The sequence below is a fragment of the Haplochromis burtoni genome, unplaced genomic scaffold (assembly GCF_018398535.1).
Source record: "Haplochromis burtoni strain Fernald_Lab_line unplaced genomic scaffold, NCSU_Asbu1 Contig_62, whole genome shotgun sequence".
In the NCBI taxonomy this organism is placed as follows: domain Eukaryota; kingdom Metazoa; phylum Chordata; class Actinopteri; order Cichliformes; family Cichlidae; genus Haplochromis; species Haplochromis burtoni.
The window spans coordinates 2,073,601-2,097,829 of record NW_024582423.1 but is presented as its reverse complement, the minus strand read 5'-3'; the positions used below and the strand labels follow the sequence as shown (position 1 = coordinate 2,097,829).

At 44.5% G+C, this 24,229-nt stretch overlaps 1 protein-coding gene across 5 annotated transcripts in view; it reads right to left on the bottom strand.

Moving 5' to 3' along the window:
• igsf9b (immunoglobulin superfamily, member 9b) overlaps positions 1–24,229 on the bottom strand; it is a 29,073-nt gene that overhangs the window by 4,005 nt on the left and 839 nt on the right. For 2 of the 5 annotated variants that reach the window (XM_014333714.2, XM_014333716.2), the window contains exons 1-19: positions 22,833–23,453; positions 17,201–17,296; positions 14,677–14,883; positions 8,223–8,369; positions 7,191–7,342; positions 6,881–6,998; positions 6,462–6,603; positions 6,043–6,188; positions 5,792–5,934; positions 5,563–5,703; positions 5,351–5,467; positions 5,122–5,272; positions 4,911–5,022; positions 4,657–4,832; positions 4,320–4,558; positions 4,112–4,196; positions 3,851–4,021; positions 3,666–3,702; positions 16–3,432 (exon numbers count right to left, since the gene is read on the bottom strand). In XM_014333714.2, the coding sequence (XP_014189200.1) occupies positions 16–3,432; positions 3,666–3,702; positions 3,851–4,021; positions 4,112–4,196; positions 4,320–4,558; positions 4,657–4,832; positions 4,911–5,022; positions 5,122–5,272; positions 5,351–5,467; positions 5,563–5,703; positions 5,792–5,934; positions 6,043–6,188; positions 6,462–6,603; positions 6,881–6,998; positions 7,191–7,342; positions 8,223–8,369; positions 14,677–14,883; positions 17,201–17,261 (5,762 nt within the window). In that variant the 5' untranslated portion in view covers positions 17,262–17,296; positions 22,833–23,453. Of the gene's footprint in view, positions 1–15; positions 3,433–3,665; positions 3,703–3,850; positions 4,022–4,111; positions 4,197–4,319; positions 4,559–4,656; positions 4,833–4,910; positions 5,023–5,121; positions 5,273–5,350; positions 5,468–5,562; positions 5,704–5,791; positions 5,935–6,042; positions 6,189–6,461; positions 6,604–6,880; positions 6,999–7,190; positions 7,343–8,222; positions 8,370–14,676; positions 14,884–17,200; positions 17,297–17,710; positions 17,766–22,832; positions 23,454–24,229 lie in introns of those variants that run through there. The other 3 variants (XM_014333715.2, XM_005922750.2, XM_005922749.2) reach the window with 3 other exon arrangements.

The window sequence follows — 24,229 nt, the reverse complement described above, 5'->3', positions numbered from 1 at the left end:
GTGACGGTGTTTCACCTTTTCGCTCTCCTCTCAGGCAAATCCATGTCAGCTCTGTGACGCTCATTTTCCTCTGTGGTTTCTGGGGAGCTGAGCAGCGTGGGAGTGATGGACAGGGACTGCCGGAAGAGTCCAGCACTCCCTCTACCACTGCTCTGACTGGCATAACTGGCCCTGCCCCCCTCCCTGATTTCTCTGCCTTCCCGGATCTCGGTCTCCCCTCCCCTCCCCATCATCCTGTCAGGATGCCTGTAGATCTCTCCCTCTCGTGGTGGGAAAGGGGCGTAGTAAGGTGAGGGCCAGCTAATGCCCCTGGGCAGGTAGGACCTCGGAGGACCTCTCCTTGAGTCCATGGGTTTCAGGCCCTCCCCTCTGGATCCTGCCCAGTGCTGGTGCTGGTAGTGGGGGATGGGGATAGAGGAGGGCATGGGGACATATTTATGTTGGACAGACCTCAGAGCTTCAGGATAAGTGGGGGACCATCTGGAGGATTCTGGGAAAACGGTAGCTTGCCGTCGTGGATCGGAGGGTTCCATCAGTGGGGAGACTGAGGTTTGTCTGGGTAGATATGCAGCAGGCGTGAGGTAGGAAGGACTAGCTAAAGATCTTTGTGCGTGATGAGGCCTCTCTAAGCTGCCCATGCTGGGGCGCCTGAACGGGACATACTCCCTCCAGGAGGGGCCTGGCCTGGGGAGGGAAGGCGGTGTGCGACCCAAACTATAGGACTTCACCCTGACGTCTGGGTTTGGGAATTCGTCCCAGTAGCATCTCTCAGAAATATAAGTCCTTGGGCTCTCAAAGTGCTCCCACCTCTGTGGGCCCAGACTGATAGATTTCTTTAGAAAAGGACGAGGCTGTCCCATACCTGAAAGAGTCCTGCAGGGACCTATGCTTAAGGATTTCTTTAGAAATGGCACAGGGGCTTGATTTATACGCGATACAATGTTATTAGTCCTGCTGCCCTGAGAAGCTTGTCTTTGGGATTGCTCTGATAAAGACTCACTACTGTCTACAAAACTCTGTGAGTGTTTTGACACTATATCCGCCATGCCTTTAGCTGCACTGTACAAGGTGTGAGCTGACCTGGACCCAAGTCTGGATTCGGGCCTGTATGTGCTCTTATTTCCAACCTGAATCTTTGTTTTCTCATCATAGAGCTGCTTGCTAGTTTTTTCTGGGCCGGGTGAGAATGGTTTTGGGTCATCAGGAAATCTTACTCTAGCTTCCCCATGGCGGGAACGTCCATAATCTTGTTTTTTACTAGTGTCAAAGCTGGCCTCAGCAGCGCCTGCAGAATGAGTTTGTTTAAAGCAAACCGCTTCTTGGTTTGAGCCAGTTTCATGGTTTTCCTGAACATGAACCTCCCAGTTTTTAGGAACTACATCAGGTTTAGCCACCACTGATTTTTCTGGCTTTAGTTCTGAGTTTTCCCCTTTGCTGTCTGTGACTTCTTCCACAGGCTCATCCACACTCATTTCAATAAAACCAGGAAGGCTCAGATACTCGAGAATTGCACTTGTCTGGAGTGGGGACATTTTGGGAGATTGAGCTGTGGGCTTGGCCTTGAAGGAGTCTGACATTCTGGGGACAGAAAATTGAGACTGGTCGCTCTCGGCTTCTTCCACGAGAGTTAAGGATGATATGGGGCTAGGGCTGTCAGAGAAAAGGCATCTGTCGCTCCTCCGGGAGCGTGCTCGGATTCCTTCTTTCTCTAAGTCAGAGTAAAATCCTGAACTTCGTCGGTCATCCTGGACTGGAGTCTCTCTGCCTTTAGCCTTTGGCCCCACTTTGTGATGCTCATAAGGCAAAGTAGAGTAACTGGAGGTACTGGGATCCCTTGTGGATGTGTAGTCTGTGTCTGCAGGTCTCTCAGGCTGATTACAAGGTGAAGAAGCTGAACTTTCAGGCCTCTCACTCATTAATGAAGGACTTTTGGCAGCTGTCTCCCAGAGATGAGTGCCCCCATAAGCATACGAATGCCTTGACCTCCGTCCTGCAATATCTTCATGCTGTGTCTTTTCCATTATGTCCTGCTCATTGATGGACTTCATGTATATATCAGGATCTCCCTGAGGACTCAGTGACCGCGCTCGATCTGGTTCGTCGACACACATAGAAGGGGGTTCACTAGTAACATCAGGGGAGATTGTGGGGAGAGAGGTGTTCTGGGTGACCGGAGACTGTGATGAATCAACAGCAAGCGAGTCCTCTGTGGTTTCTCTACAGAGGCGAGGACGCCGTGGCCTGGGCGATGCGGTCTCCTGAGGAGTCTGTACAGGAATAAGGCTGGTCACAGATGTTACAGGGCTAATGTCCCACTGAATGCGAGACATGGGGAGCCGGTCCATGGGACTGCTTGTGTTGCCAAAGTAGCACGCTCTCCTATAGTCAGACACGCGACTTGTTTGACCCAAAGGCCTATGTTTCTGTCTGATACTAACATCTTGTGGTTTCCATACAGGTTCTTCTTCTGACTCAGGCTCATCCCTCTGAGGACTTTCTGTTTTATTAGTCTGATGTTCATCTCTCCCACGATTTCGACTTCTTTGCTCAGCTGTATAGCTCTTTAGCTCTCTCTCCATTTCTTCCCTCTCTTTTGCCAGCTGGACACACTTGTTAATGTTATCCCTCTCCAGCTCACTGTCAAGTTGTGAGACTAAGGTGCTGTTATTAGTCAACTGACTCTCCATAGGCTCATAGCTTGAAGGCTGCGGCCTGTCTGTGTCTCTATCCAGAAGCTTTGTCCTCCTTCCAAAGGAGGGCAGCAGGTCTTCTGTGTGTCCTGTCATGCGATACCTCCTCAGAGGATCACTGGATTTCTTCTCACTGTTGTCTGAATAAAAGCTGGCTCTTTCTAAAAGAGCCTCTGAGCTTTGCTCGTCATCAGAATAAAAGCAGCCATGACGGGAGAAGTTTCTGGCCATGGCCCGTACTCTTCCAGGGGAGGAAGGAGGCCTGCTCAGCTCCGGGACATCCACCGTGAGAGGAGAATCCTTCCTCTCATCTTTCTCTGAGCTTAAAATGCTCGACTTTGCAGAGTCCCTAAAGGATGTCCTGCTGCTTCCTGAGCCACTTGCCCCACCAGCTCCACCATTACTTTGTAGGACAGTCTTCTTTAAATGTTTTCTATTCAAGGGACTAGAACCCTCTGGCAGTGGCTGGACAATGAAGCGTCCATCCGGACCTCTGGAAATGGACTCCAGAGCACTTGGTGAGGGCGCCTGAGACCCCAGGTGACTCTCAAAGAGTGTGTAATGAGGTGGCGGAGAAGAATTGGACAAGAGTTGCTTCCGTTGGTCGTGGTATTCGCCGTGACTTCCCCTGTCAAACGAGGATCGATCGGACTGTGAGCAGGACGAGTTGGGAAAGAAAGGAAGTGGTGGACACAGCTTCAGCTTCAGGACACTGTCTGGACTGCGAGGGGGTGAGCGAACTCTGAGAAAGTCAGACAGGAAATAAATGCTGTTAAAGTTGATTAAAGCTGAAGATTGTGCTCAGCTTCTTCCGTGGTAACAGAGAATAAAAATAGCTGCCTTTACCGTTTTATCACATGTACATAATAATCATATATCAATTAGAAAATAAGCTTTACAACAGCACCATAAATAAATATTACTGCATGTGGTCTATTTCAAATACAATATAAATAGGGGGATTCCTACACTTACTCTTGAGATGTGCTCTTCTGAAGTGCAGATGGCAGATCTGCCAAAATGTAAGGAAAGGAAAAAATATCAGACACCAGCACGGATGAAACTCTCAAATCATATAATTAACTTAAACTTGGGAAAAGTATACGTGCTCAAACTTTCAAATTTAAAACTTGTGTTTGTATGATTAAATCACACTTTACCTTGTCTTCTCTTCCTGCGCCGGCGCTGTCTCCTCTGACTCATGTAGCATGCTGTCACCAAAGACAGAACGATGGCCACAAACAGGAAGCACACTCCAGCTAACACACCAGCCAACAGCGGCTCAGGGATAACCTCCAAGAGACTTGGGCGCAGGGGGTAAACCTCCATCCCTGTAATCAGACCAGTCAGAGGCCACTAATTCCAGCAGTTATCAACTTGAGGGGTGTAATGCTTTTAGTAATTTGTACAAAGCCACATACCGATGGTGGATACATTGACAGACTCGCTGGGCTCACTGAGCACTTTACTGCAGCGAGACATAAGCCTCAGATCATAATTCGAGTCCTGAGAGAGACGGATCAGGATTTTTATTATAGACATAAACTAGCACTCATTTAAAGAGTGGCTTTTCATAAAAAATCAGTATATCTTTAATTTCATATAAAACAATTAAGTATAAGAACTTACCCTCAGCAGCCCCTGAACAAGCAGGTCACTCTGATTGGCGCTGATGTTGCTGGTGAGGATGACCCACTGCCCCTGATCCCTGCGGGCCTGCAGTACATAACCTGTCAGTGGAGAAAATGGAGCTTCGGGAGGAAACCATCGCAGCAGAACGCCTTGCTCGGTCCGGTTGGCTGACAGGAATATGGGAGGATCCAGAATTGGGAGAGTGGTGACAGCTGTAGGTGCTTCTGTTGGCACAGCTGGTAAGAAAGCAAAGTATAAGTTAATACTTATAAATACTCGTAGTAAAAAGTGTAAGAGGTAATCAAACCCAAAGCATAGGTTCAGTTGTACAAACCTTGAGTTCGCACAGTTATAATTTCGCTGAAAGGTCCAGAGCCGAGCTTATTCTGAGGTAGGACGCTGAACTGATAGCCAGTGGCGGCAAGTAGCCCAGTCACCAGCAGGTAGTTTTTAGATGTTGGCACTGGCAAAGACGCCCATTCATGTTTCCCCCTGGATGCCTGCTTGACCCTGGAAGAAAAACAAAACAGTCAAAAAAAAAATGGATCTAACTATTGTGTGATATTTTATGTATTTTATGTCACTGACCAGACAGTGAATTTCTGGGTGAATCCACCATCAAAGCCTGGCACCCAGGACACATTTGCCTGGTTCACCTCTGTGGTGACAAACACTGAGGACACAGCGTGAGGGCTGGTGCCTGAGGAGGAGAACGTCACTTTGAACTGCTGGCAGTACACTTGAATTCAGTGAATGCAGGAGTCACATATTTATTGCAGAGATGCGGTTGATCACTCACCCAGCACCATGACCACTGTGCCTGCACTGACAGTGGCTACACGATTAGTGGCCAGGCACTCCCAACCCCCGTGGTGATCTTTACTAACTGGCTGCAGCAGGAGGGAGCCGTTAGCCAATACAGTGTATGGGGAGCGAGGCGTAGGGCCAATCTGTGAGGGAGGACACAGATTAGTTAAAATAAGGAATTAATACGTACGCGTTGCTGCATCCGTGAGAATTTCCCGTACCTTGCTCCATGTCACGTTTGGAGCAGGGTCTCCACTGGCTTCACAGGGGATGATCAACTCCCGGCCCACCTCCTGGAAATACTCAGGTCGAGGAGGCACGCGGAACGATGGTGGGTCCTGGAGGACGGAAAGAGCCTTTTTACTTTTGCTCGTTAATTAGTGTGCATCATCTTCCTGATACTAAAGACTTGAGTTGAGAACAACAGCCTTACCTTTAAGATGACACGGGTGGGTTCAGACTGCCCCATGGTGCCATAGCTGTTATAAGGCGTACAGGTGTACATACCCACAGCATTGTCATTGGCTGTCGCTATAAATACTGAGCCCTCTGAGTTCACCATCCAACCTGGGTACTGGATAGGTACAAAGATTGATTCCAAACTCCCTTTGGTGAAAATCTCTACTCAGTGAAACATTTCAATTTCATGGCGCATGACTTACATTATCAGGATTTAAAACGTTCCCGTCTTTGGTCCAGTTGACGTACAGCACAGGGGGATCGGCTTGGACAGGACAGACAATGACCCCCTCCATGCCTACGGGCAAATATGTTTCCCGCAGCATTCGGCCTACACGCGCAGGATCTAAAATGACAGAAGAAAAATCACTCACAAAAAATTACTACAGTGCTCACTTCACAGGGAACGCTGGTAAGTGCAACCACAAAAATGCCAGCAGGATAAGAGACTAACGTTTAACTTTCAGATGGGCAGAGGCTGAGGGTGGGCTCAGTATCCCATTTGTTGGGATACAGGTGTAGTTTCCAGCATCTTCCGGGATGAGATTAGGGATAAGAAGTGTTCCATCCACCAAAACCTTCACTCGAGACTTAAGTGATCTGAAACCAAAAAGATAAACATTTGAAGAGGCGTTCAAAATAACTGACACAAAAACACTTTGCTGAAGCAACTAAAATATTATTAATTTTAAAAGGTTCTGTATTGAGACCCATCCATCCGTTTTCTTCTGCTTAACCAATTTAGGGTCACAGGGGGATGGCGCCTATCCAGCTGCCATAGGGCGAGAGGCGGGGGACACCGTAGACAGGTCGCCAATCTGTCCGAGGGCTGTTTTAAAAATATTAATGGATATTTTGAAATGATGGACTCACTCAATATGGTAAACATTCTGTCCTTGCTTCAACCATTCATATGTCAGGTTTGATGGGTAGGCATCAGCCTGACACTGCAGAACTGCATCCTGGGACATGTTGAGAGTGGTGTCCTCTGGGGAAATGAGGATGATTGGAGGGCCTGTACAAAGCACAAGACAGACGAGAATGACCAGAATTGATGGACAACTGATGATGGCGGGAGAACCTTTTTTTTAATTGTTAATTTGCTGCAATGCAAGGAAAAGACTGTAGGTGGCACTATACACTATTTTATTTAACCACGGTTTAAGCAGCATGTTTAAGTGATGTAAAAAAATATACATTGACAATTTCACTAAACATAATTTGTGCTGTTGCTTATCGTGAGGTAGGCAGACATTACACCTGTCTACAATGACTTATAGTTAAACACTGACCTTTGACCTGCAGCTGCGTGTAGTGGGTGAGGTTCCCCTCTGAGTTGGACACGTGACATTTATAAACTCCAGAAATATTTCGTGTGACAGAGGCCAAAGACAAGCTACCATTCAGCACCTGAAAAGAGGCCAAGGTAAAGACGATCAAAGACAAAGATGGAACGGGAGAGGAAAACTATGAGGCAGAGATGAAGAGAACAACAAAGCAGGTTGCTTCAAAGAAAAATCAAAGCTGCAACTCCTGCAGAAAATGCTAATTATTAAGTATTTAATTAGAATACTGAAAATGCCATCTGTTAATCCCCCTCACTTTTATTTTCTCATGTTTCTCAATTAGGCTCTCGTCTTTATGCCAGACGACAGTTGGTCGAGGGTTGCCATGGGCTCCACAGCTGAGAGTCAGCGAGTCACCGAGCAGAACCTCCACAAAAGTTGGCGGTGTCTTAATAAACACGGGTGGAGCTGAAACAAAGACAGATCAAATAGACCACTTATTTTCATCCACATACTCATAAAGGACACATAAAGGAACTTTAAAATGGAGAACTACTCCAACAGCTAATCCAAAGGAACAGATATGATTTGCTGTGGTTTAGAAGTACCACCTGTGGCTCCTCTAAAACTACATTAGAACTCAGTGGTAAGTCATTTCAGGCTCTGACAAGTGTGTGGAGACAGGCATGGATATGAAGTGGCGACAAGGAGAGATTTTCATAAGTTACTGTGAATATATTTAGCTAGACACGTTGTAATTGTAGCACAATAACTAGTAAGCGTCCAACTGGCAGACAGAGGCACATATGTCTACACAACACTGCCATGCTGAAAAATATATGCAATCTCTGCATTAAAAATATCATCACTGTCAGTGTCTAATACTCTAAACAGATTCCAATTTATGCACAATGCAACACTGTTGTGTTCCAAAAATAAGCCTTGACGTCGATCCTGATGTAGGCTTTCAATCATATCTAATACTCACGTCACACTTTCATTTTAACTTCTAAGTGTTCCACAACATAACCAGCGCAGGTGAGAGAGCCGGAGATGCACGTGGGTTAAAAGCTTTTTGAATGTAAAACACAAACCAAGGATACAGTGCCATTCTAAAAGCCAGCCTTACTTCACAGCAGGCTAGGCACAGACAGACACGATGTGATTACTGGGTGCAAGGTATGTCACTTAGAACCTCTTCATACACTGGAATAACACTATTCAGCTTGCCAGGGCCTTCAGAGTCCAAGCCAGGCCCCATGCTGTAGCTGTTCTAAATAAGGACAGTGCCAGTGATGAGCAACGAAAGGAGCAGATCTCGAGTCCCCAAAACCCTGCGGTGCTGCACCTGTGATGGAGAGGAAGGTCCATGTGCCATTTCGAAAGTCGTCGGTTTTGCTCTCCAGGAGCAGGATGCGGCATTCGAACCAGCCTTCGTCCTCCAGGGTCAGCCGTTCTATCAGCAGAGAGGCGCCCCGGGTCAGAGACACACGGCCTGTGAGAGGAGGGGTGAGGGGGACAGAGAAAGAGTCAGCACATACACGCAAGCAGACAGGCAGAGTCAGCATATGCAGGAAAGGGCTTATCATGCACAGGACCCAGTGTCACAATGGGCACGATCAAAGTCACAGACACACCCACGAACAGTGCGAAGAGCAACTGTAGCTCGAATGTTTGCAGCGAGTAACAAAACCAATAATTAAGAAAATTTGCAGCTCAAGTGATGAGAAGTCAGTGGCCCTGAGACAGAGTTGAAAGACACTAATCACTACAGTGATGATTATAACGATGTGCAAGATGACAGATTTTGTCCTGTCATTTAGGGTTTGGTTGGTGAAGTGGAGAGCTAAGATGAGTATGCCAGGAATACTTGAATGTAGTTTAAGCTTAAAGGAGAAACTCACCGCAGTGTGTGATAAAAATAAGCCGTTTTTTGTTAGGCGGGGGCAATGGACAGTAGTAAACAATCTAAGTGCCTGGCAGATGCACGCTCTGAACTCGTGTGTGAACGCCATTAAAAGGCAGATGGATCCACGCACAAGCACGCACACACATTTTCCTGTCACACACAGCCCCTGGTCTGCTCCCTCTCCTCTTCTCTGTACTTCTTACAACTCCTTGTCAGGCTTTGAAACTTGATCTGCTGGTTGCCTGGTGACTGCAGCCTGGTTTCAGGGTACACCCCCTCCTTTTATTCAGTCTCTCAATGAACTCTTTTCTTGCCCTTCAATCACAGAGTTTTAAAAGACAGGAGGATGCGTGCAGGAAGGAAACACACACGTTGCTCATACCAGGCCCTGCCAAAGCAGTTTGAAAGTAAACAGCTACCCATCAGTGTCCAGCGTCCTGTAATTCTTGCTTGCTCCTAACACGTTGCTTAGATAAAGTGTCATAATCAATCATCTCTGCAAAGTAATAATAGTAAAGCACTGCAAAAAAAAAAAAAAAAGTAGCAGCCAGCATAGATATCATCTTCTCCAGCTCAACAGGACAGAATCGTTGAATGCCCTGCAACCCTGAAGCAACAATATCGCAAGAAATACAATATCGTCACTATTCACACCAGCTCTCTCCAGACGCTGTCTGGAGAGAGCCTGGCAGCTATGAAAGTCATTTAACTCTGTATATGGCCTAAAGACCGGGTGAAACACACACTGAGAGTAAAGACAGGCAACAATGGCTAACAATTAACCCTGCATTCCTGACTGGGGCAGTTGCTGTGCTAAATAGCTAGGTTTAATGATTGACTGACCTCCCGGAAGACAGGCAAGTGTTACTTAGAGGCTCCATAAAATGAATACCTCTGATTTCAGCTCAGCATCTTTCAAACAACTGGGCAGGGCTAGATGATAACAGCTACGGGATAACTTTAGGTATTTTTTCTCCTATCCTGATCCTTAGGATCCTCTCCCGAGCTTCTTGTTTCCTTTTTCACTTTTTCTAATTAGACCTGCAATTAATCAGCAACTGCAGGACAAGAGAAGGCGCAGCATCATCCTCTTTTTGACTTCCACCTTATGGGATACTTAAAAAAATCCATCTGATTTGGTGCTATAACGTGTCCGTCTGCCCCGGGCACTGATCTTGCAGAAACACGTGGGTGTGTACACATGTTGATTTTCAAAATCTGAGTGCCCTGCCCCCTGAGTCTACACAGGGAAATTTGGGTTTCACTGCTGAACACTTAACCCTTTCCCGTAGCCTCCCTCTTATCCGTCACCACAAAGACATGGAACCCCCCCCCCCCCTCATTCCTCATTCTCTCAGGTTACCATAGAGACTAGACCAAGAAAAGCCCGGGCTGTAGGTTTAGATTTGAATTCAGTTGCTGTAGAAACACGCCACGGCCAAACACGGGTCGATCATGCGAGCGGAGGGAGGGGGGATTGTACTGTCACAGATTTGAGAAATTACAATTGGAAAGGAGCGGGGGATCTTGTGTCACATCCAAGAGCAGAAGGAAGAGTGAGAGAAATTAATGAGAAGCGCAAAAAGAGGCCGAGCACACACGGAGGCTGCGTGACAAATGTTGCTTTATTTAAATATGAATGTTGCATCTTCGGACTTGAACTGAAATCTCAGATGGCACTCGGCAGGTGCTCTACCCTAAGGATGTTCACTGAAAGGCTGATTTTCTCTCTCAGACACAATGCAAATATTCTGCAACAGCTGAATACAAAACCTGGGAAAATTATAAACCACACCAGTGAAAAACACTTCCTGTTATTAAATCCAGAGGAACTGAGCAAGAGGTTACAGAGAGGTTAGTCGAATTTGGTTCATCAATAATCCACAGGCAACCAATGAGAGGTTGACCTTCCTGACCTCTGTGCTCCAACAGACGCCATTCATCACTCTCCCTGGTCCTACATCAGCGCAATGTCCGCGAGTCCTCGAGAGACAAACATGATTAGGCTCTATGGCACTCAGGGAGAGGATTGCTGTAACCATAACTGCTCCTCCATCTCATCTCAACCCTCCTCCTCCTCCTCCTCCTCACTGTTTTTGCTCCAGCAGCAATCGCATGACAGCTACAGTCTATCTTAAAATGAGCACTTGTTTCCAACAGGTTGAGCTGCTCTGCAGTGCAGCCAATGGGAAGAAAATGGAAACGCTAATCCAGCAGCGCTGTTTGAAGCTCCGAAACACACCCTGCTCATATTAGCCTGTCAGGTTCTCGCCTAGTGGGTGGTAGGTTAGGCGCAACTGTTCTTTTATAGCCGTGCCACTGGCCGGTAGCTGGCTTCACCTCACTGATCTGATCTCCTGTTTAGATTAATGCATCTTTTTCTGCAAGTGAAACCTCTGCAGTGCAACACATCATATTTCACACTTACATTTATGATGCACAGCACTTTCTTTGCCTATTGTTGTGACTACCATAGCCTCGGCACAAGGTTTTAATTGTTCCGGCAGAATGAACCAACATGTGATTTTTAGCCTTTTGAGTTCCCACTGGAAGTTACTGACAAAGTAATGCATGGAGTACTGTGAATTTTATGCCAGACAATAGCGAGTGAGGAAGAAAGATTATTCTGTTTGGAGAAGCACCAGCGCTGCTTTTCTTTGTCTACTCGTATGTGCATAAGAGAGCCGGGCAGAAGTGCATTGTGGGACGTGTTTTGATTTGAATACAATCATAAGTCTGAGACCGACCCCCTGCCTCTGACAGCTCACCCCTCCCGTTCCCCCAAATTTCTCTCTTCAATCCTCCTGTCCCCCTAATCAGTTAAACCCTCTTATGAATAGCTCTTTGTCGTGAGATAGATTACAGTTAACTCTGTCCCTCTTGTTCTGCCCAACTCTGGCCGAGCGAGCACACACGGCTCACGTGCTGAATTTCACTACAATGGGAACTCAACTTATCACAGGCATTAGCTCTTACACATGATCGCAAAGAAAAAGTATTAGTTTTAATATTAAAATCTCTGAAATTAAAATCCGTAGGTCGGTGCTGTGAGATGTATTTGGGCTGTTTTCCAGTGCAGAAGTTGATCTTGAGCTGTTTTCGGTTCAGGAAGAGATAACACTGATGTTAATAATTGCCAGTTGTTAAATTTTAAAGTTGTTCAGTTAGACATGCCATAATTTGTGAATATCAAACTTGTTGTAGGCAAAGTTGCAGGTAGAAAACCAGATTTTGCTGAAGTTTTTCCTTATAGTGAGCATTGGTTACTTGAGCTATTCCCCTACAAGTCTTTATGGAAGCTGTTTGAAGCCCTTGGCCTGTATCTCACAGATTTAATATGTGCCTAGCTGGCTAACCTAAGGTATGAGGTAATAGGGCCTCTGTGGTGGCCTGCTGCTCTAAGCTCGTGAACATGAAATCCCCAAGTTGCAGCTATGTATTCTTCTTCTATTGTGTCATTGTTTGCTGTTCATCACGCTGGTCTAGTTATAGCAGAAAAACTGGTTGAAGATCATGGAGCCCTCAGTTTCACATTTCAGTGATCTATTTTCTGCTCAAACAGAGCGTTGTTTGCTAAAGCTCAGTGAGTTAATATGAAATTCCATATAAGTTTATCAGGGGAAAGACTGTCTGTACATACTCGGGTATAAAAACTTGTCTTGTGTGTGTGACAAATGCAGGCTTTAACTTCTCCACTGTTTGAGGTCACACTGAGAGTGTGATGGAGGCCTGCTGAGATCTCGGGGTTTGCCTATTATCCTTCTAACCTCAGGTCAGAGTCCCCCCCCCACGCTCACAATCGCCACTCATTTACTTCAGCACACAGGACGTATTTGATCTAGACTTGCAACGGTAAACCATCCTGACACCGCAAGACTCCAACATATTGTCTCAACAAATATAACAGCAGCGTGTCAGTCAGAGTTTATCTGGCTGTTTGCTCTTTGTTCTGAGCTGACTAATGTTCAGATCTCCATGGCATGCTGTGTGTGAAACAGAGAGGCAGAGGAGTGAGCGGCACGAACTGGATATTCTCTCGAGAGGACACGAGAGATGGTCTCTGAGACCTGGAGAGGCTGGTGTCTAGTTGGGACACTCCTCAAATGCAGAGTACAATCTTAGAGACACCTGATATCATTATCAAAAAGATGGTGGTTTAATGGGATGAAAAAGGAAATGGAGATACAACTTGCCCAGATTAAAATTGTTAATAGCCTCAGTGAGCTTGACACAAAGCAGCAGACAAAGGGCAGACAGCCCATTGGTAGTGCTTTTTCTTCACTAAATACTTATTTAGTATTACAAATTCAAGTCTGATACCTTACTTAGCTCTAATGGAAGTGGCCATTATGCTGCAAATACTGAACAACAATGTAATTCTTTCCCCATAATTCATTATCTTGATCTCTTAACCGTTTCTTGATCTTAAGCCTTAAAATTAAATCATCCTCATTCTCCTGTTCCTGTCCTCAAACAAGCCAAGACAAAGACCAGGAAATGGTGGCCGACTTCACCGTCTTGTGGTTAAAGCTGAAATCCCACAACATTTTTAATTTGAGAGTAGAATACATTAGACCCACAACACTGACACGCTTCACATGCTGCCATCTGCCTTCAGTGGGAGGGGAGGTATGAGGATCTAATGCAGACTGGGGAAAAGCCCGCACCAGACAAGTACACGCAACGGGTGAATTTGCCAGAAACACGGAGACACCCCCTAAACATTCTTGTACTCTGAGCTACGTCTCTGCTGCATTATTTACTTCATTATGGCTGCATGTGTATCAGATGGCTGCTCCTAAACAATAATATGGTTAACTGCCTACAAGACCGCTAAACACATTTAGCCCAATTGCATGTTTTGGGGGTTGGGGGGTGGGAGCATGATTTGTGCTTCGACCGCTGTAAATGTTCAGTGGGGTTCTAGAGTCGTCCAAAGCTGAAAACATGTTTCTAAATCAGCAGCTTGATTCTCTGAGCACCTCCTGTATGTCCTCACATAACAAATCCAGCGAGGTTCTCTGTACATTTCTGTGACCTAGTTGGGACTGCATGGGATTTGGGGTGTCCTACTAGTCCTGTTGGCTTTGGCAAAGCAATGGGAGGTTGTGATACCCCTTTTTTGTCTTTTGTCCCCTGGTAGACAATGACAGGATTATAGGGCTCCAGCAAGAAAACTCCCATTATTCCGATTGCTTCATCCATCCTCCTTCCAGCACAACAATCTCCCCTTACTGGGTCACCCCTCAGCATACTAATAAAACACTGTCATCAGACCACCAAGCCCCCACCTACACTCCTAATCCCCTTGTGAGCAGCGTTACTGGTACCCCCCTTGTTATTGCTCAGCTGCCCCACCCCCCCACCCTTTACTGCCTCCATTAAAACACATCCATTCTCATCCTTCCCCTTTCCTCTGCAGTATAACTGCACTCTGGAAACACACAGACTGAACACCAGCTGTAATTACAGGGACCGTGCTTTGGACGGATTATCTTTTTAGGGTATTGTTTGATCCAAACTTCCCCTCCCCAGTAATTCAAAAATACCACTGTAACCTCCTTATGTCTATCTTTGCCCACACAAGACAAATGAGCTAAGGAAGTTTTACCCCCTCCCCTCACAAAAAAAGTCTTCTGAAACACGACCTGAGCAATCTGTCCGCTGATCAGAGACTTTTACGTTGTTGGCTTTTTCTCTATTTCCTACTTGCTTTTAAAGCTCACTTATGGGAGTGGAACCACAAAAAGCAGGCGAAGAAAGATTTACACGACGTGAGGTCTTCAAGGGAATCTACCTCTACTTCAGGGGGTTGCGCTGTCAACCAAGTAATAAGTCTTTCATCAGTTTCCTGAAAGGAGTGCATGACTGAGCAGATCCGAATAAAGCTTACCCTTGTAGTTGGGATGAACACGAGGAGCATACACTCCAAATTTGATGAGGACAGGAACGCTGTAACCAAGGCGCACCCACTCCACCACATGTAGTGGAAAGAGGCTTGGGGTGGTGGCTTCACTGGATGTAGGAGCGAGGCTACAGCTTAACTCTGCGGAGCTCCCCTCTCGGGCACGAACCAACGATGCTGCACCTTGAGACACACCTGTAAAGACAACAGCATATCAGCGGGATAAAGCACTCGTTTCCCTGCAGACATTTTCTGACAGTGCAAAGTCCATAAAATAGCGCACATCTGAGTAAACACATAAATCATGCAGCTCAAGGCCTGTTGAAGTGAGTAATGGCTACCAAAGTAGCTAAATTAACATTCCTTGAAATCTTCTGGTCATTGGTTTCTGTGAAAATTGTTTGCTATGATAAGAAGTTGAGGGGAACTTGAGGGACAAGAAGACAAGAGTTTGTGACCACACAGGCAGCGAGAGGCCCTGACAGAGAAAACCTGGTGGAAAGAGTCATAACAGTGTCATGAATGCTCTTCTGAAGTGGACATTGCATATGACTTTTCCAGACTGTTAAAAGCCGGGCCATCTGAGGGCATGTAAAACATCCATGTGCCATTTGGTGACAAGATCGTATTGCTGCAAAGCCTGCAAACACAAAGCAATCCCATTAGTGACACCTGGAGCAGTCTCTCCTGTCTCTATCCCATCTCCCTTTGCTGCCATGTGCTCATGTGGGTGTGTGAGCGACTGGGTGCCAGTGTTTGCTCTGCTACTCATCTGGCCTGGTGATTACTTTAATCTCAGAGGGTGGGGGTTGGTGGCGATACTCTGATGCAGGGCAGCAGGACGCTCTGTGGCCGCTCCAGTCGACCTCCCACTACCCCCTGGGGTCCACACATGGTCTATGGGCCAGCACAATCAATCCCACCACCATCACTCCCCCTTGCAAACACAAGCACGCACACACAGAAGCGTGCTGAGGGTTGGGGGGTAGCATAAATCCAGGATTGATCTAAATCCACACCCAGAGATATTATTTAAGTTGGATTTTGTCCCCATTCTCTCTCGTCCACTCATGTCTGAGCTGTAACCCCTCCTCTTCACTCTCTCTAGCACAAGGGAATTGGATCAGTGCCATAGTCATCATGGTGTCATTCAAACTGCGTGCAGAAACAAAACAGGAGCATATGCCAGCTGCTTTGCAAAGCATCCGAGCTTTGTTAGTGCAGGTAAAAGATTTGGCAACAACTTTGGTGAAAATATGTAAACAAACCGCAAAATGGAGCAAAACAACTGGTTGGCTTAATCCCCTTTCAGACAAGCACTCCTTTCCATTAATCTGCTGGCATATGAATGTATCAGCTTTATGTTTGAGTGTGCACCCTGGTCGCTTTCCATATAAGCCACAGCAGCAATCTCACAAGATCAGACTGAGTAACATTTAAGTATCACTTTCAGCATCAACCTGAACTCAGGAAGATTATGCCTTTGCATATCGCTTCTGTCCATTACTCAGCTCGCAAAAAAAGTGTTTGGTAAATGGTCTACACTTCAATAAATACATTCAATAAATACATACAAGCTCTCTCTCTGAGCCTGAGAGCAAAGGGCAGTGATAGCTACTACTTGCTGTAGTATTGTGAACCACACACAGACATGCACTCCTCTTACTACAAGACAAAAGTGTGGCAACACTTCACTTCAGTACCTCGTGTGCAACAAGCCCTGTACGTGCACATGCCAAGACTCAATCCATCAGTGTTGTGGGTGGGTCTGAATGAAGAAGTTAACATAAAGTGGCCTATTTTTAACAAAGGAGGCAGTATTGACTGAAAATGTATTATCAAACTAAGCTTCACATTAGCAAATGTTAGGAAAAGTTACATTTGTTCCAAGACAGGACACAACTGTCCAAAGCAATGTGCAGCATATGCATATTTAAACATCTTATGATCACCTCTCCAATCTCATTTTCTCTGACAACCAGCTGTTATTTTCATTGCCCTGCCACAGAGTAAATATTCAAACATTTCACCACTTTAAACAAATTAAAATTGAAGCTGAAATTTAAAGTTGAAGGTAAAAGTGTTATTAAGAGTGTCGTGAAAGAGATTTCAGTCGCTAAAGATTGGCGATAAGGAGCAAAACGGTGAAGCACGATGAAGAAGCGTGATCCAATAAAGAAGACTGTTATCACTGTTAATCTGTACTGTAATACTACATAAGCCCTATGTGGACATGTTAAATAATGTTTCAATGTCATTGTTGCATAATCGGGCCTCATATTTTGGAATCAGTTTTATCACGTTAGCGGAAAAAAGATCTACAATTGTTTGCTTTTCCTGTGTGTGTGCTGAAAAATTGCTCAATTCATGACACGACAGTTCAGGTGTATTGGGGGGTTATTCTAAGAAATCCAAAGGCAAAAAATCTCTGAAAGCTCAACAAGGAGAAATAAAATACACAAATGCACTGTTAATATATGCAATGGCTCAGTATTTGCATTGGCATACTTACTTAGCAGACAAATGGCTACAGCAGTGGTGACAGCCTGAAGCCACTGTCTCTCCAGTCCCATGGCCGTCCGTCACACTCCTTCACACATCTCCCAACCTGAAAAGGAAGACCACACATACCGATTACTCCTCATCAGAATACTGCTGTACTGTTCACAGATCCCCCCGCTGCACAAGTACATCCCTCACATCCCCCCTCAGATAAATGTAATCCCCCCACCCCTCGAGTTAACATCAACTCATTAGCCAACAACTGCACTGCATTCCAGATGCTTCTTGGTTTATAAATAACCATATTCTTTCAAAACACATCGTTCTGGGGAAAATTGTACGTGTGCACTGTGGTTGGATTAAGGTAAATAAGCTACTTCAACAAGTGCTACAAATAGACAGGGCAATTGCTTGGAGTCTGAATCTTGTAGATGTTTTATTGCACAGGCCAAAGTGTGTGTATGTGTGTGTTTATGTGTGGCCACAGAGAAGGACTTTACAAGACTCTAGGTGTACGTACAGATTAACCTGGTCCTTGTGATTGGTCCAGCTCATCCAGAAGGTCTCGTCAAATGCTAAATAGGCCAACAGCAATTGACAGGTTAGACGAGCAATATTGAAAGGTGCACCGCCCAGCTCCAGATGTTATATTGTTAACACTGTTTCATTTTCACAAGCCTCACAGACCGGACTTTTTCACGACTTGCCGACCTCCTTCCCAGTGAACAAAGAGAACAGCTGGAGCGAACCACAAGGCCCTCTACTTCAAATTGGATTGCAGGCACAAGTTTAAGTTGCTGACCTTCAAACATAACGGAAGCCTTCGCACACTTCCCTTAAGTCATTCAGTACTCCTAATACCAGCTTATTACTTTAAGTTCATTTAGGTAATATAAGGCGGAGAGTATTTTTAGAAAGCAGCGAGGTGTTGGATATTGGCCGCTGCTACAACCAGAGATTCACTGCAGAAACACAGGGCGTCTGACTCATTTGACTGAGACCTTTAGTCTCTTGGCGGCACATGAGCAAACAAACAGCCCAGAATAGAACAGCACAAAGATGCTTTTATCTCCTCGCACTTGACCAACACCAACAACGTTTCTGCTGAGCCGGGGGAGAGATGCGGTAGTAGTAATAACTTTTATGCTGCACCTTTCTAAAGCAAACAGAGAGGCAAGAATGTGGTTGCACAAGCAAAGAAGAGGAGGGTGGTCAGGGGCAAGTCTGGGAAATAGTCATTAGTTTTTGGATGACAAAATAATTTCAGTGCACTAAAAATAAGGGCGGATTACTCTGACTGTGGGAATAATGCTGGTCAGTAGGGGTGACGGATAAACAGCACTCTTACAATGGATTAAAGAAATAAAGACACTGATTTTGTTCTTTTTGTGTCACTTCTGACAGCCAACAAATGTGGGAAGTGTTTGTGCACCACTCGACTGTCTTATCTACCAGCTCCACAGTTACTTTGACAAAATAAAAAACTAATAAATACGTCCTAACTTGCATGTGCTCCTAGACCGGGATATAGGACTTTCATGTGGAAACAACCACATACAGGGGAAGCCTGTGGGGCAGATGGGTGGGGGCTTTGTCTGCAGGTGCAGGAGGACACCAGATTATTTCCTCAGGCAGTGGAGCAGAGGAAGGCCATTTAATTGGCATGTGAACAGAGAGGGCTTCAAAGGGAGCCCAGATGTTAAAATGAGTACACTTAAACTGAAACAAGCCACTAAACATTTAACCACAGGAACTTTTTCTATTTATCTCATTGGACTAAGCCAATTACTACCTTTAAGCAACCATGATTCACGTATATAACTAACGTGTGAAAAAAACAGCTCCTGTTCTACAGTAAAAGCACAGACATTAGTATACTTGCATGTAAAACGTCTTACACGCTAACTCATCATGAGAGTAGTGACCTCTCGGGGGATGAAAAGCCAGCTTGACTAAAGAAAAATACAACCTTTGTGTGTTTACAAAAAGAAAACAGAGAAGACAAAACAAGAATAAAAAAACAAAACAAGCTTCAGCATAAGTCTATCGGCTCTGTAACGTGTATGCGTGTATGCTGGATTTCACTGACACAGATTGCTTTGGATCTAGTCATGACTTAGCCTTCTGGACAGGCCATTTGTAACACCCAGTCTAATCCCGCCCTGCTGCTTTGAGTGTTAATAGTGTAATTGAATTAGAGATCAAATTCGTGAGGCAAATCAAGGACAGTCTGTCATCTAGCTGTTCAGTGATCAATCACTGGTAAGCCAAGTCACACAAGTCTGCCGTCTGGGATTCTATAATTTCTTCTGGTGGAGAAAAAGTAGGCGCGTGATGCTTTGACAAACCCGGGTAACCTGGGGTTTATTTAAGGGGTTTTGCTCAAGGTCTTTCTGATCTCCACTAACTTTCAAAATTTTGCAAAACCTGTAGTAACAACTACAGCGCCGGTACTTGACTCAAAAAGTAAAATCAAAGACCCTCACACCCTCCAAATTCATATTTAATAATATAAGAAGCATTAAAAGGGTGCCATTTCTCACGGATGAACGAACATGTCTGAAATCTGACATGACATCAACAGTAAATGCAAGCTGATGTCAACCTGTCAACTGTAACAGCTGGTGGGAGTGAGCTCTTCCAATGGCTGTCATCTGTGTCACACTATTATGTTATTCAGACATGAGCTGAATAATGCACAAAAAGAAAGGTGCACTTTTAAACACGCAGGAGTAACCATGAGTAATGAAGTGATCTTTTGAGCTGTCTTTTTTCGGCCTATAAATGACGAGTAAATTATCATTTTCTCTGATGTTTTCTGTGACGCTCGTGTTAAAACTTGTCACAAAAAGTGAACTCCTGACCTAATGGGTGTGAGAGCGTTATCCACCGGTACCTAAGCAGATCCATCACTGATGCCAGTGACAGATACAGGCCTGATAAGCAGCAGCATTACTCTCTTAGTAATCCTTGTTAATCCTGACAGGTCGTGGCATCAGCACAAACCAGCCTGTAGCAGGAACTACAAGTGTTGCTCAAGTAGAAACTTTAACAGGTACGCACAAGACTCTGATACAGATGTAAAAATAACACGCAGCCATCCAGAACAAAGATGTGAACCATCATTAACGCAGGAATGGGTTTGAAAAATCAGTAATCCAAAGCAGACTGGTTGGACAAGCACACACGGCGTAGCGATCGATTCATGGATTTTGTCCCTGGCACTGTAACCAAGCTCAGAAATGGTATTGACATTAACTTTAACTAAAGGAAATGAGCTTAGCACACATTGGGCACGAGAGTAGAGTCCTGTGCTCTCGGGGAAAGCCTAGTTTATATGGATTAACATAGTAATCGTTAGTAACCTAACACCTAGCACAACAACACTGATAACTGAACCAGGGTTTTTCCTGCACAGGGAGCTTTTTGTTGTTTTTATCCACAAGTTTTATCCAAATCCAAAGGAAACCCCCACTCCCAACACTGTAATATTTTTTTTCACTACTTTGTTTAAATAAGGGTTTCCTTTGCTAAACAGGAGATCTGTGTTTATCAAACGCTGGAAAATACCAAGAAAATTCTTAGATTTCTGTCAAATAAGGTAACACAAGCTCGTTCGTGCTTACATGCTTACTCTTCTCCCAAAGGTCCGTTCCGAGCCAGGAAAAACTTTGCTTGCCGTGGTTGAACGTTTTCAGTCGCACATCAAAACAGTATTACCTTTACTCTGCACTTTTTCAGCAGCCAAATACTGCTGCAGATTACTGCTTCATGCATGAGTGGTTTAATTTCATGTTTTGTTTTATCCTAGGATAATACTCACTCAGACATCCCGGGGGAACGGTAAGTGCTGAGTAAAGCAAGGCATCTAACATCACTCTTGTAAGTCTCCCTGCCCCCCAACAAACTTTCAGGACCAGGTCAGTCCCATAAAGTTTCTTTCAAAACAAGACAGTGAAAGAAATCAATGGTCTAAAAGCAAAGGTCACAAACTCTGGGGTCCAGCCATGAAGCACACGCCTAACTTGGAGATCAATGAGACTCAAAGGACGTCCACAGAACTGGCCTTTTTCAGTATGTTAATGGCATGCTGCTCATTTCTCTGCTTGGAGGAAAAGCTGTTATTTCCCAGGTCAAAATTGAGATCTATTACATGCAACAGCATCCAAATATGAAACACTGCAAAGCTTGAAATAGTTTATTAGACCCTCTCTTTAATCTTTATGCTTTACTACATGTACTTTCCTGTATATCCCTCAGTACTGTCACAGGCTTAAATTCACCATGGAGGAGCAGACGCTCCATCTTACACACAATAACAGAATCATTTTCAGTAACCACTTTCGACTCATGAATAATTTGTTCCTCGGTGCAATCAATTTCCTGCAGCCTGACAATCTGCCTACAGGGGACAGTTTGCCACATAGTGTTTTGAACAATGCAATATTCCAGTAAAATGTCAAGGCTTGCTGAATTATGGGGGGATATCCGTGTGTAAAATGACACCTGGGCTGGGATCTGACACACACAGACTTTGTTAAGCTGAGACTGCTGAACATAGACTTTAAGGATTCTAGCAGTAAAATGCAAAACTGCTTTTAGTGCTCCCTCAGTGTAAATAATGCAAAAGCAATTTAAAAACAAAACAAAAAAAAACCTTGCTGTTGCAAACACTAGTGCATGTGAAAATAGCAGAGTAGTGTAGAGTAGTGTGCTTTTTGGGGGGAAATAGCACATATATTTCTTTCCAATTTGAAAGCAAGCATAATCTTTAAGGTGATTTTCTAACAGAGGGGACTACAAGGCATCAGTAGTGATCTGTACCCCTATGCACCTCCCTTTTTACCAATCAGCAAGCACAACAAAAACAAAGGAAGGGAAACAACAAAGCACACACTGTATATTATGTATAAAGCACAGGGCTGCTGCACTCTTTAGCACAAAACGACGAGGTTCTTTAGACAGAACTACTAGGTTCTGTCCCATAACATGCATCACCCTGATAAACTAGTCCAAAAATAAAACGGCAAACACCAAGCCATAAGCCACTGTACTGCTGCACCCTACAGTAAATTTTGATGCACAGCCCTTTACGTCAACACCCATCTCGCTATATGAAACAAAACAGGTACACCTTTTGTTTGACTCAGAAGAGCCGATGCCACCTAAGACGAGGGGGCCTAAATAAAGAACAAACCAAAAAAACGTATTTTGACTGGAACAGTGCTGATTTAAGGGTCATTACAACGTGTGAAACCTATTCATAATGCTTTAACATGAAGGAAACACTCATTCGGGGATTACAAGTGCTGCATGTGCTACCCAAAACATAAACAAATCCTGCACAAAGATGACTCTGTGCACGATGTTATCGCAAAAGTATTTTTTAACTGGAAACTAGGCATTAACCATGGCAAAATTACTAGTTTTAAAAAAAATTACAATAATCATAACAAAAGGAACCAAATGGAGTAATTTAAACACCAACCAAAAGGCTCCTGTTATATGGCCTTAAGACCACAGAAATCTCACAGATATTCTTATTCAAGCTGTGCTGATTTAGTACAAAGAAACTTCTACAGGATGTTTGGTGTTGACTAGCCTGCGGAGGATGTTTTAGCTCTGCCCGCCCAGCTCCTTACCTTTGCTTGAGGCACTTTTCACTTGAAGCAGAAAGTGCAGTGTTTCAGTCCATTGATGCTCTTCTTTTAGACTCCTACTACAGACCCAGTTTATCCGTCTATTCCTTTCTCTTCAGAGAGATCAAACACCACAAACGCACACACACATACACGACTTAAAAGAAAAATAAGAAGGTGCTGGGAGAAGAAGGCAGGTGGTCACATTTTTTTTCCCTCTTTCAGTCCGAGCGTGGATCAAAAGAAAGTCTTGTTATTCCTCGACATCCATGGTGCTCAGACTTTCTAAAAAAAAACTCTTCGCAGCTTCAATAAAATCCATTAACCCATGCCACCCTCATGACTCCGACATCAGTCCATTTAAAGTCCATTTAAACACTCCAAGCACTGACTTTCTTTTTCTTTTTAAATGTGCGCAATCTTCTCAGTCCAAACTCCCTCAAAGTGCCTTTAATCGTGCGGGAGAGTTTATAACAGAGTTCAGAAAGAAGTTGAAAGGCTCTCGGTCGATTTGGAGCACATTGATCCTCAAACAGGTGCAAGATCCATCAGAAAGAGAGCATACTACACGTTTAGTTTGAGCCCTGCTGTTGATACTCTCCCCGCGGTGGCCCTCCTCCCGTTATTATCGTTCCCTCCTCCTCCCACCACAGCGACGTTTGAACGGCTGTCAACTCACACAGAGCACAACGATGAAGCTTCCTGGTAGAACTTTCAAATTAAATCTTTTACGTTTTAATTTTTTTTTTAATTGATAACGAAAAAAAACAATCAGAACAGGAATTTAATGATAAAAGATGTCAACTTGCTAATGTCACTGTGTAAATGCCAAAATGCTTAAGTCCATTGAGTTTCTTTCTTTTCAGCATCCAAGCACTACTGTGCATGTCGTTTCCCTGTCACACTCAGCGTCTGTAAAACAGTATTTTATACTGTTTATGTTTACACTTATAACAAATCTAGCATTTAACAAGCCAGCTCAATGAATGCGTGAAAAATATTGAACATGATTCATAAGGTATTAGCAGTTTTGACCTACTATTCACAGCTACAATCAATTACAAATCTATAAATAACAACAACAAAAATAATGCCAGCACTAAACAGTTCCTACAAAGGCATACCGGATCAAGTAATAATAGAAGTGTTTAACTCCAGTTTAGGAAGCTAACGCTTAACGTATCTTTAATTTTGAAGGTGAAATAATACACTTCCGTCACTTTACTGCCTGTGTCTGTGTTAGTTTATGAAATTGGTCCTTTAGCGCCCCAGACAAAAGCGCCTTTCCGTGGGAAAAACGGGTGATGGTCTTAACAAAAGGCAAACGCAAACCTTAAAGACACATTTTAGTCGGCTGTTAAATCACTTAACAGGTATACATTAAAAAAAACATGCTGCGA